Below are 13,482 nucleotides of genomic sequence, written 5' to 3' on the forward strand. Positions count from 1 at the left end.
CTGAGGAAGATACATGATTTTAAAAAATACATGAATCAGGTGTGGGGATGATTTATCTTAAGGTTTGAACAACATTGTTAAAATTTCATCACACCAAGAATTAATACAGTCATGTAGAATTTAGCTATAAACAAGACTTCTTATTTACATTTCCTTCTTATAATAGAACTTCCTGTTAATGAATATGTCAAGACAATTCCATTTAATCATTGACAACAAAATTACACTAGGACAAATCCCATAATTAATACATATATTTCATAGATTCTATTTTAACATTTACAAAAAGTTTCACTGAATTATTTTCCATAATTTTTATACTATTTTCACATTGATAGTTTTTTTTTAGAAAACGGAAGATTGGAGTTCTCTTATCTGAAGTTTAGAAGGAATTTTAAAAATGGAAGATAAGGATATAAGTAGCAATTCAGGGGCTTAGAAGTGCTTTAGAAAAAATACTAAAATAATTTACATCAGAGCTCAATTTCAAAAAAAGTTTTTCTTTAATTCAAAAGCTGGAAGAAATGACTTTTCTAACTGCACTTGGAAGCTGATAATAGCAGTCAAGATCATGATCATGATTTTTCATCCCTCTTATAGAAGAGATTTTTTTCTAAGCTATTCACATACTTGTATTAAATCTAATATTACTCAGCACTGTTTATGGTACACATACATGAAATTTACTCTACGTATACTTGTCACTCAAATTTTATTGTGTTCATTGTTTTGTAACAATAATTCTGATTGCTTTTTACTAAACATAAAATAGGAATTCATAATGGAATAAAACCCTGAAGATACATCCTCATTATTGATTAAGAATTGAAAGACCTTATTATCAAAAAGTTATAGGTTAAAACAACAGATTATAAGCACACTGTGGTATATTTGTGTCATTCAAATAACAATAGAAAAGAGCAATATTTTTCCTGAGATAAGCTGTTAGTTCTTAATAATTATAAATAGACATAAATTATTCAAATGAAATATAAAATACATGCATGAAATAAACATGGCTTCATAATTCTGAGGAATTTTTATCATTTTCTATAATTTGGCAGTTTTTGTGAAAAAACAATAAAAAGTGTTATTGTCATGTTATTTAGTTTTTCATATACACATACACACACACAGATCTCTCTCTCTCTCTATATATATATATATATACTTTTCTAGACTAACTTTAGGTAAAAGACTTTTCTAGGTATACATTTGGAAATTATTCATATACATATATTACAGAAAGCCCAGTAAGAAATATAAAATGTTTCATACACCACCAGTTTTTCTGCTAGAAGACACACAATGCCCCTCTTGTGAATCTTTGAAGACGAAGGCTTCTGTCTTTCACCCAGTACCTCACATGCCACAAAACTGAAAGAAAAATCTGCTTTAGCTTCTTGTTTCCCCAAATCAGGATGAATGCATGGGTTGATGGATAGCTGAATATAATAGCTTGGCAGAACATGAAGACAGGTTTCTTTTCCAGCCTCCCAAAATTATAAACTGATATGGTCATGGACAGAAAGTAAATGGCACATAACAGGAGAAAGGAGGTCACAGTTTGCAAAGCTTTTAAGTGGACCTTGGTGCTGGGATCTTGAGATCCTTTGCCATGGAGCTGCATCTTCTTGAGATGTTTACACAGAGAACAGATTAACAGCAGAAAAGATATCAGGGTCAGAGTGAAGGGTACAAGGTTTGCTAGCATGGTTAGAGTAATATTTGAAAGGTACATTGCATTCCTCAATTTGGTCTTCCATGTCAAATTTCCTTCATATTCTTTTGTCCATACAATCTCATTCACGTTTATCACAAAAAGATGACAAGCCAAAAATAGCAAAGGCCCCAACAGTATCACCAGAACGACACTTTTAACTCTCCTCTTTATGTGAAGAAAAATAAGGTTGGAGAAATTGGCAATCTTGAGCAAATAAAACATGCTGAGGCTAGTAGCAAGCCAGTTGCTAAAATGGTTGGTTACTGCCCAGATATTATAAGCAGTAATTCTTACTTCTACACTATAAAAAGCTGGATTCAACTCAGTTGCATACCAGTGTAGTAATAATACCCATAGCAAACCAACTCTGGAGACCGCCAGAGCAGTGAGAATTTGATCAGCAAAGGAGATCTTTTGTCTCTTGACCCACGCAATGGAATTTACCAATGCTATGAAGCCATTAGCAAAATTTCCAATAACAAATACAACCACTATTAGAATGGAAAAAATGATGGGTAGAAAAGTTATCATGTCTGAACAGACAAAAAGAAATTTTTTAAATGCTGGTGTAATATCACTGGTTGTGATTGCTTGAATATCCTGACCTTAAATTCTATATGCACCTGATTTGTGTATGTGCTGTGACACTTTTTACTTTTAATTGTTGTGACAAGTGTCAAGCCAGAAATCACCACGGCATGCTAACGGATAAGTTCGATGCTCTCTTTATGAAAAACATTCTTATTTTCAAAACAAGTCAAATTAACTCATTCATTCACCATCTGTTCTTGTTATAGGCTGGAATTATTCATACTGAAGTTGACATGAAACCTGAATTCTCATTTGCTAGTAGGCAAACGAGGACATATTCACTTTCAGTGTTTGCAGTTTTTCCTTGTGTAACCTCTCCATCATTTCTCTTTAACGACTTCAGTTGTTTGGGAAGTTTTATAACCCAATATGTAGATCGTATAGTAAATGTCTAAAATCTTAAAGGGAGCTTGATCATAACTAAGATCATCACCAATATGGACTTTTTTAAATGCCAGATTTAAATACACAGAATCCAAACTTCTTTTATCAAAAGCATCTAAGATTTACTTCAGAACCACAGGCAGGCCCATACTGCTTAAGATCAGATTGCTGCTAATGCTTTTGTGTAACTTCATTATTCACAAGCTCATAAATACACACACAAACACACACATGTGCACACCACTTATGAATGGAACTAATTATTTTCTCATAATTTCCAAAATAAAAAATCAGTTTCCAGGAGGTTGTCCAGGTGAAGTTAGTCCTATTTTCCCACTCACGTTTTCAGCCCACGAATAATATTTATTTATCAAACATAGCTCTAATTCTTAGGCCTTTGGTAAAGTTTCTCTCAAGTCTAATGTTTAAATATTTATTATTTAATTAAAATGTTCAGCAATTTTATAAGTATTCCTGAGTACCAGACCCTTTGATATATAGTCTTGCAGTATCCTCCCATCACACGCTTTCTACCTTTCCCCTGAACTTGAAGTTCAATCATTTAACTTACTTTGATGAACAGAAAATTAATACACTTTGCATAGAAATTTGAGACGGCTTCCATACTGGGTGTTCTTCCTCTTTGCATTTACTATGAGAATATCACCTGGCTAGTACACTGTTCCCAGAAAGAGAATCAGAAACTAATGAAGGCATATTGCCTCCACCTGATCCAGACTAAATTGGCCAAACTCTAGTGACCTCCAAGATGCAGAATTTGGCCCGTCTCAAGTCACCAGAGCCATCCAACAAACCCATTTAGAAAAACAAAATCTAATTGCTTGTTTTTGTCAAGTTTGTCAAAGATCAGATAGTTGTAGATATGCGGCATTATTTCTGAGGGCTCTGTTCTGTTCCATTGATCTATGATTCCTCAGGGATCTAGAACTAGAAATACCATTTGACCCAGCCATCCCATTACTGGGTGTATACCCAAAGGACTATAAATCATGCTGCTATAAAGACACCTGCACACGTATGTTTATTGCGGCACTATTCACAATAGCAAAGAGTTGGAACCAACCCAAATGTCCAACAATGATAGACTGGATTAAGAAAATGTGGCACATATACACCATGGAATACTATGCAGCCATAAAAAATGATGAGTTCATGTCCTTTGTAGGGACATGGATGAAACTGGAAAACATCATTCTCAGTAAACTATCGCAAGGACAAAAAACCAAACACCGCATGTTCTCACTCATAGGTGGGAATTGAACAATGAGAACTCATGGACACAGGAAGGGGAACATCACAGTCCGGGGACTGTTGTGGGGTGGGGGGAAGGGGGAGGACAGCATTAGGAGATATACCTAATGCTAAATGACGAGTTAATGGGTGCAGCAAAACAACATGGCACATGGATACATATGTAACAAACCTGCACATTGTGCACATGTACCCTAAAACCTAAAGTATAATAATAATAAAAAAAAAGAAAAACAAAATCCAAAGACATGTGATATATAAATATCTAATGTAGTTTTGGAGGGTTTCTCTTGCAGAAAAACATAACTGATAAAAGAACTCTGCTAAACCAAGAGTGTGGGAAATATGTACAACCTTGTTGTGTCAGGAATTCAGGAGCCAAAAGAAAAAATAGATGGGGAATGGCAAAGATTTGTTCCTGTGAGGTCAATAATTAAGGTTAGAAGAAATCCTTTGGAAAAATCTGGGGTGGCAGATAACATCATCTCAAATTTCCTCATGTTGCAACTAAATAAGAAAGTTCTTACTTCAGTTCTCTTAGAGTTGTATAAGAATGTATAGATAGTTTATTTTTCCCCTCAGTATATAATGAGATGAGTAATAATAATTGCTATGTTTCTCCTAATTGAAACTTTTTATGTTAAAATTATAATGCACACTTAGAAATGAACCAAAACAAAAATGGGAAATACTGCAGTGTCTCATAAACACTCAAGTAACCATTATGTGGAGCAAGACAAGGAACACTGAAAACAGCCTAGGTCCACCTCCATGCCACTTTCCAAGCCCCTAAACCCTTCTTCGCATCTCCTGAGATAAGCAATATCCATAATTTATATTGATTATTTCCTTAATTTTCTTTATACTTTACCAACTAGGCATGCAACCCTAAACTGCATAGCTTGGTCTGGCCTGCTTTGCACTGTGTGTAGGTGCAATCCTACATGTTCTTGTTTGTGGCTTCTTGGACTCAACATTATGTTTCTGAAATTTAGTCACATAGTTGCATGTATATGTGATTTTTTTTCACTTCTCTATATTGTTCCATTGTATGGAATTACTGCAATGATTCACCCATCCTTAATATACATTTGGTCAGCTTCTTTTTTGAACAGTTATGAATAATTCTACTACCGAATTCTTTCATATATCATTTGATGCAATTCCTCTGTATATATACCTTTGGGTAGAATTACAGGGTCATTTTTCAAAATCTCCTCATAGACATAGAAAAGTTCAAAAAATACTTTAACTAAATTTACTCCTGTCACCTTTACCTCCAGTCTATTTTTTGCCATTTGCGTATGTCTTATCAATTATATAATCAACCCAACAAGAAATTATTATTTTATACAGTAAACATTCATTTATAATTATGCACATATTTACCACTTTCATAAATTTGTATTACTTCTTGCATATTCAACTTAATATTTTCAATAAGTCTCTTTATTGGCCAGGCAGGGTGGCTCACACTCATAATCCCAACATTTTGTAAGGCTGGGGCAGGAGCACCCAGGAGTTCAAGACCAGCCTGTGCAACACACCAAAACTCCCTCTACAATAAATGAAAATGTTAGCCAGGCATAGTGAAGCTACTCACAAGTTCTTTAAAAAGGAGTTTTTATAAATTTTTAGTATAGCTGACATGAAAATGGTCACAATTTTCTTCTTTTTGTAATACTTAGGTCACAGAAGAGATTAAAATCATGGTCTAGGCATTCTCCTGCAACTTGGAAGGAACACGTCAATTTGATGTGAGTAGCGTTTTTTGGATAGTAGCTTGCCTGTTGCTGGGTCATCACCACAAACTCACCTCATAGGGAAATTCAGTGAGCAGCACTGGATCTGAAAATGTCATTACAATTAATAAAATATAATATCTCAACCACAGCTCCACCATTCTATTCCATGATTTAAATTTTACTCTGTTTTTATAAGCAGAAATCAAGACTTCCTCATTTATAACAATCTTTAAAAGATCAAAGAGTAAAACAGTACTTACAAGTTTATCAAACATTGAAGAACTTTTATTCCCATGGAAACAAAACTGAATCTGGTGCTTCTAAGGAATTCCATCATTTAATCCCTATCCGTGAATATAGTTTTGGTTATAGAACTATAACCTTCAAACTCCATCATCACTCACTCAAGTGTGACAGAAGATCTGAGGTCTCACCTCTGTTTGACAATTTGGTCCTAAAACCCTGTCTTTAGAAATATAAGCTTGCTCATAAAATGTGCTATTTGTTTTGTCTTTCTTATTAGGGAGGTTTAGTTCCATTAAAATCTAAATTGTTTTCATCGTGATCACAGTGAAAAGAGGATTAGTTTAAGCTCATCCATAAATAATTATTTGCTCAAGCAATGTATTGTAAAATAAACTACACTTAATTTCTAAATCTAAATGTATTGAGCTTGATTAAACTTTGCTGTTTACTCCTGTAACTTTCCAATAGTTATGATCTTTTTAAAATTACTTTTTTTCCAAATTATGTGTTTAAATATTTCAAAAATAAATCATTTAATGAGATAGATGTGGATATAGATAATGATGATAATGATGATGGGAGGTAAAAGGGAGAATGCTATTTGATAAATGTGATTTCAGTCTTGTTTCTTAAGTACTAGAGTTCAGGGTAATGAGAGAACAACATTATTCTTCATGGCCTCATGATTCTTGTATTATTCTCAGCATCAGGCCTAGGCAAATACCCTCACGTGGTATTTCATCAAGAATAATGTAAAACCAATGTATTTTCAATGATTTATTTGCTTTTTTTATTTTATTACACTTTAAAAATTCATAGCAAAAGTGACATCCAACAATTAGGATTCTATTTTGGGGTTTTTTGTGCAGTTTTCAATATGAAAATAGACAAATACTTTACGCAATATACAGCGTATCAATTTTATTTCATCTTTTAATAGTATCATTAGCAAGCCAAATTCTTGTAAACGCTTTTTCACATTCTTAGCTATGGTGACTAAATCTGGATTATCTTACTATAGCAGTCAAAGTAGTGTTATATATGCACAAACATATTCAAAGATCATGCTAAATATGTTTTACACCTTAACAAATTTGCCTTTCTATGATTTTTTTTCTCTAATGCAGAACCAAAAAAATTATAGTAACAAAATATTTAACCCAAAATGCAGGTGTACACATGAATAGTATTGTGAAATTAGAATGCTAACAATATGAATATACATATTTCATTTAGAGACACATTTTGGGATAATAGGTATATATATTTAATATTCATCTTACTATAGTTTATTGGAAATTCATGACTTTCTGACACTGAAATGTGAATTATAAATAATTAAATTGGAAATAAGAATAAAGGTGTCTAGCAATCATAAATATTCAAATGTTGATGTTTCAAATTCATATTAGCATTAAGAAGGTGGATTTACAGTGCTTATCTTTTTTTTAAATTAATTTAAGAAAACTTTTGGGCCAGGTGTGGTGGCTCGCAACTGTAATCCCAGCATTTTGGGAGGCTGAGGCAGGTGGATTGCCTGAGCACAGGAGTTCGAGACTAGCCTGGGCAACATGGCAAAACCCCGTCTCTACCAAAAATAGAAAAAATTAGCAGGGCGTGGTGGTGCACGCCTGTTGTCCTAGCTACTCTGGAGGCTGAGCTGAGAGAATCACTTCAGCCCAAGTGGTAGAGGTCGCACTGAGCCGTGATTGCACTTGTGCACTCTAGCCTGGACGACAGAGCAAGACCCTGTCTCAAAATAAAAAAAGAAAAGTTTTAAATTTTAACTTGGATTTCTTAGTACCATAATGCTCTATTCTCCTTTATTCAGCAAAAACTTTAATTACAATGGTATCTATGAAAATATGCTGTATCTATTCTAATTTAGAATGTATTTTTACTTCAATAAATTACATTAATATTTTTTCATTCTATGATGGTTATTTCCTATACATGTATTAATAATGCCTTATATATTATACATATTTGTTTATATTTCGTTATAAATTTGTCTAACCTTTTTTTCTTCAAGTTTCAAATACTCTTTTGTTATAAGCAAGTGTAATTATACTGGAGATACTTCCTTTAATCAATCATTATGCCAAAGGACTTTGAAAAAATATAATTCGTTAACAGCATACTGTAAGGGAAATTTCAGGATTGTTTAACAACTCCTAAAACGACTCAAAGACAAAAATGTTGAAATATAAAAATAGACTACAAGCTCAATGTAGGTGTCCATAGGAAAAATAAATGTATCATTGCTGTTATCGAAAAAATGATTGGTAGTAAATTTATCATGTCTGAATGCTTTAAAAAGCAGTCCTAATATCACCGGTCAAGATTCCCTTAAGGTCCTGACCTTAACTTCTATGTGTAACTAATTCCTGAATGTGCAGTAATGTTCTTGTTCCTTTTAAATTCTGTGACCAATGTCAAACAGGAAAACATCTCAATATGCTAATGCATGAAATCAATGCTGTCTTTATGGAAAACATAATAATTTCCAAAACAGCTCAAATTAACTCCTATTCAAGCACAACATCCTTGCTGTAAGATAAAATTTTCCATATTGATGTTGAAGTGAAAGCTGAATTCTCATCTACTAGCATGCCAAGGAAGAGCTTTTTAATTGTTCTGCAATTTTTTTCCTTGTTTCACCTCTCCATAATTTGTGTTCAGCAACTTCAGTTGTTAAGAGATATTTTACAACCCAATACATATATGACACATTGGTTGTATAGCTTGGTGAATGGAGCTTGAGGATAGCTAGGATCATCACCAAAGTAGATTCATTTTTTTCAACGCCAGTAATATGTAGAGTGAATCCCAACTTTTCCTACCAAAAGCATTGAAGGTTTTCTTAGGAATCTCAAAAAGGCCAATAGTCCTTAAAACCTGGTTGCTACAAAGTAATACTTTGGTATAACTTATTGTTAACAAGCTCATTAATACAAACACACTCACGCACATACACACACACTCACCCCTCATGAATAGGAGGAATTATTGTCCTATAATTTCCAAAATGGAAAATTAATTTTAGGGAGATCATCCAGGTGGAAATAGCCCTATTTTCCCATTTGAGCTTTTTGGCCCATTTTCAATATTTATCAAACTTACCACTCATGCTTAGGCCTTTCACTAAGTTATTCTCTTGAGTCTAGTTAATACTTAAATATTTATTGTTTAATTAAAATGCTCAGCAATTGTGTAACTATTGTGGGTCACTTGAAAAACACGTTTTCCATTGAAGAGTCTAGACTTCTTTCTATATGAATATTTGGTTTTGTTTTTCTCTGTTTAATTTATTTTTTATTACTTAATGGTTTACTTAATGGTTTAAGATTAATAGATGCTAAAATCAGTCTCCAATCTTGGATTTTATTTATTTTTCATTTTTACAGTATAATTGTTTCTAAGAGAGGATTTTGGAGTCAGACTGCCAAATAGGAAACCAGATTTTCTGCTTCATATAGGTATGCTCCAGACAGACCTCATTTTACAACTACTCTCTGCCTTGGTATAATCATCTGTAAAATACAGATGATAATAATATTCTCTTTGGATAGTCTTTATGAGGAGTTAATATACTATTTGTATAATTGCTTTCAATTTTACCTGTCTGGTACAGGCAGGAATCAAGGATTATTAATTTTTCATATGATCATGTGTTATTTGATACATAAAAGACACCAGTGAGAAGTTCCTCGTTTTGGGTGGAGGGAGGGAGACAGGGTCTTGCTCTGTCACCCAGGCTGGAGTGCAGTGGCTTGATCACAGCTCACTGCAGTCTCAAACTTTTGGGCCCAAGTGGTCCTCCCACCTCACCTTCTGGAGTAGCTGGGACTACAGGCATGCACCAAAACACCCAGAAAAAAATTTTTTTTTTTTTATACAGACAGCGTCTCCCTATGTTGCCCAGTCTGGTCTTCAACTCATGTGCTCAAGTGGTCCCCTCATCTTGGCCTCCCAAATTGCTTGGATACAGGCATGAACAACCACACCTGGCTGAGAACCTCCATTTTTGAGCAGAACACACAAGGTTAAGAAAGGCATGATATCCTTCTCCAACAACTAGGATAAGTGAAACAAAAGGCCAAAATTATATTTTCAATTCATCACAGAGTTGTACAAGCAACGATGACCAGCTCAACTGAAATCCAGCACAAGGAGAGTCTTTATAGGTGAAGAGTCAACTTATATATATTCAGTGCAATCCCTACCAGATCCTAGAAGACTTTTTTCACAGAAATTGGAAAACCACTCCTAAAACATATCTGGAAATGACAAGTGACAAGATCACAAAAAGAAATTGTTAAAAAATAAGAAATTTGGAGGATTATACTTTCTGATTTCAAAGCTTACTTCAAAGCTGTCCTAATCAGGATTCTATGGAACTCGAATTACAGTAAACAAAAAGAATGATGAAACACAACTGAGAGTCCAGAAACTAACACCAACATTCATGGTCAATTGCTTTCAAAAAAAGGTACTATTGCAATTCGGAAAGGAATTAATCGTTTTTCTCAACAAACAATGCCGGATAAAATTGAAGAAGACTACCTCAAGGAATTTAATAATCAATTTCCCTAAGGTCAAGGATAAAGAAAGGATTCTAAAGCAGCAAAAGAAAAGAAACACATAATGTACAATGGAGCTCCCGTACATCTGGCAGCAGACTTCTCAGTGGAAAAAGGCCAGGAGACAGTGGCATGACATATTAGAAGTGCTGAAGGAAAAAACTTTTAGCCCAGAATAGTGTTACTGGAGAAAATATTCTTCAAGCATGAAAGAGAAATAAAGACTTTTCCAAACCAACAAAAGCTGAGGGATTTCATCAACACCAGATCTGTCCTATAAGAAATGTTAAAGGGATTACTTCAATCAGAAAGAAAAGGGCATTAATGAGCGATATGTAATCACTTAAAGCTACAAAACTCACTGGTAATAGTAAGGAGACAGAAAAACACAGACTAGTATAACACTGTAAATGTGGTGTGTAAACCTCGCTAAAGTACAAAAATTAAATCATGAACCGACCAAAAAAAAAAACAGTTCCCGCAACCTTTGAAGATATAGACAGCACAATGAGATATAAATAGTGACAACAAAAAGTTAAAAACTGAGAAGATGGTGTTAAGGTGTAGAGTCTTCATTTGTTTAGTTTTTGTGCTTGTTTGTTTGCTTATGCAAACAGTGCTAAGTTGCTATCAGCTTGAAATAATGGGTTACAAGATAGTATTTGGAAGCCTCATAGCAATCGCAAATCAAAAAACATAATACAATGGATACACACAAAAATATAAAAAGCAAGAAACTATATCATATCACCAGAGAAAATAACTTTCACTAAAGAAAGATAGGAAGGAAAGAAAGAAGAGCAGACTACAACATAACCAGAAAACAGATAACAAAATGGCAGAAGTCCTTACTACCAATAATAACATTGAATGTAAATGGACTAAACTCTCCAATCAAAAGGCATAGTCTAGCTAATCAGTTGCCTACAAGAAACACAATTCGCCTATACAGACATGCAGATAGAAAATAAAGGGATGGAAAAAGACATTCCATGGCAATGGAAGCCAAAAAAAGAGGAATATCTATACTAATATTAGACAAGATAGATTTCAAGACAAAAACTATGAAGAGACAAAGAAGGTCAACATGTAAAGATAAAGGGGTCAATTCATCAAAAGGATATAACAATTGTAAATATATATGCACTCAACACTGGAGCTCCCAGGTATATAAGTCAAATATGATTAGAGCAAATACTGTAATAGATGGAGATGACAACTTGTTAGCAAGTCTACTGGCTCCAGGCTGGTACTGGGAGTTGTCTGCACAGAGTCCTGTGATGTGAACAATTTATAGGACTCTCAGCCTTGGACACCAGTGCATGTTCCAGTTGAGGTGATGGAGGGTGCAATGGACTCCATGGGGGTCCTTAGCTTTGGTGGTTTAATGCTCTATTTTTGTGCTGGTTGGCCTCCTACCAGGAGGTGGTGCTTTCCAGAAAGCATCAGCTGTAGTAGTGTGGTGAGGGACTGACAGTGGGTGTGGCCCTAGAGCTCCCAGAATTATATACCCTTTGTCTTCCACTACCAGGGTGGATAGGGAAGGACCATTAGGTGGGGGCAGGGCTAGGCATGTCTGAGCTCAGACTCTCCTTCTGTGGGTCTTGCTGTGGCTGCTGTGGGGGATGGGGATGAGATTCCCAGGTCACTGAAGTTGGGTATCTAGGAGGATTATGGCTGCCTCTGCTGAGTCTTGCAGGTTGTCAGGAAAGCGGGGGAAAGCCAACAGTCACAGGTCTCACCCAGCTCCCATGCAAACTGAAGGGCTGGTCTCACTCCCACCATGCCCCTCCAAGCCAACAGCCCCGACTCTGTTTCCAGGCAGAGGGCAAGATGGGCTTGAAAACTTGCCCAAGGCTATTTGCCTCCCAGCCATGAGAGGAAAGGGCTTTAGTTCTTCCCCCGCCTGTGAAGTCTGCATGCCCGATTCACACCCTCCCCCGAGTTCTGGCCAGGAGGCTTCTTGACCAGTTCAAATTGTTACAAAGTTCAGCTAGAGATTTCTTCTGCCTGTGGAGTTTTACCCCTGCTCCTCTGGCCACCCTCCTGATGGAGTACTATGGTGCCAGGCAGGAATGGGCTGTCTGGGGACCCAGTGAGCTCCCAGGCCTTTCCGCCCTGCTTCCTCTACCCCTGCATTTCACTCAGCTCTCTAACTTGACTCAGCTCAAGGTAAAGCCAGAAACTTCTCCTGCAAACAGACCTTCAGTTCTCCAGTGGTGGTGTGTGTTCAGAAGAGGAGGGTCTCCCTTTCCTACTCCTGCAGTTGGGGCAGTCACTGTATTTGGGTGTCTCCTGGGTCCTGCAAGAGCAGTCTGCTTCTTCAGAGGATCTGTGGGTCCTCTCGGGATTACTGGTTTGTTCTTGCAGTGGATTTGTAGCTAAAATTCACAATACAAGCATCCACATGCTGGTCTGTCCAGAGCTGCAATCTAGTCCTGCCTCGCATCCATCTGCCACAATCCCCTGAATCTCTGCAGTGTTTATTGTTCCATCCAAACCTACACATGTGCCTATACTTTTGTTTTGTTCTTTGGTTTTCTTTGAAATGGAGTCTCGCCCCATTGCCCAGGTTGGAATACAGTGGCGCGATCTTGGGTCACTGCAACCTCTGCCTCTCAGGTTCGAGTGATTCTCCCTGCCTCAGCCTCCTGAGTAGCTGGGATTACAGACACATAACACCATGCATGGCTAATTTTTGTATTTTTAGTAGAGATGGGATTTCACCATGTTGGTTAGGATGGTCTGAAACTCCTGACCTCAAATAATCTATCCTCCTTGGCCTCCCAAAGTGCTAGGATTATAGGTGTGAGCCACCACGCCCAGTCTACATATTCTAAAAAATGAAATTGTTCCTCATTGATACATAATCCCTCAATATTAGAATTTCTCAAATTAAATTCCTGAAAATGTTAGAATTAAAAGGTATTTTCTAAAA

The 13,482-nt window shown here is 35.8% G+C and overlaps 2 protein-coding genes across 2 annotated transcripts in view; both read right to left on the reverse strand.

Annotated features, from left to right (window-relative positions):
* LOC116472686 (salivary acidic proline-rich phosphoprotein 1/2) overlaps window positions 1-13,482 on the reverse strand; it is a 113,297-nt gene that overhangs the window by 82,489 nt on the left and 17,326 nt on the right. The gene's annotated exons all lie outside the window — the stretch shown is intronic.
* LOC116472680 (taste receptor type 2 member 30) lies at window positions 893-5,259 on the reverse strand. Its single transcript, XM_032159627.2, has one exon. It carries the CDS (start codon window positions 2,252-2,254, stop codon window positions 1,295-1,297), a length of 960 nt encoding a protein of 319 aa, XP_032015518.1. The 5' UTR covers window positions 2,255-5,259; the 3' UTR covers window positions 893-1,294.

The sequence above is a fragment of the Hylobates moloch genome, unplaced genomic scaffold (assembly GCF_009828535.3).
Source record: "Hylobates moloch isolate HMO894 unplaced genomic scaffold, HMol_V3 SCAFFOLD_8, whole genome shotgun sequence".
Taxonomy (NCBI): domain Eukaryota; kingdom Metazoa; phylum Chordata; class Mammalia; order Primates; family Hylobatidae; genus Hylobates; species Hylobates moloch.

What these genes read in the sequence shown, in the direction of transcription:
- LOC116472680 (XM_032159627.2), bottom strand. Translation starts at nt 2,254, where the DNA reads ATGATAACTTTTCTACCCATCATTTTTTCCATTCTAATAGTGGTTGTA.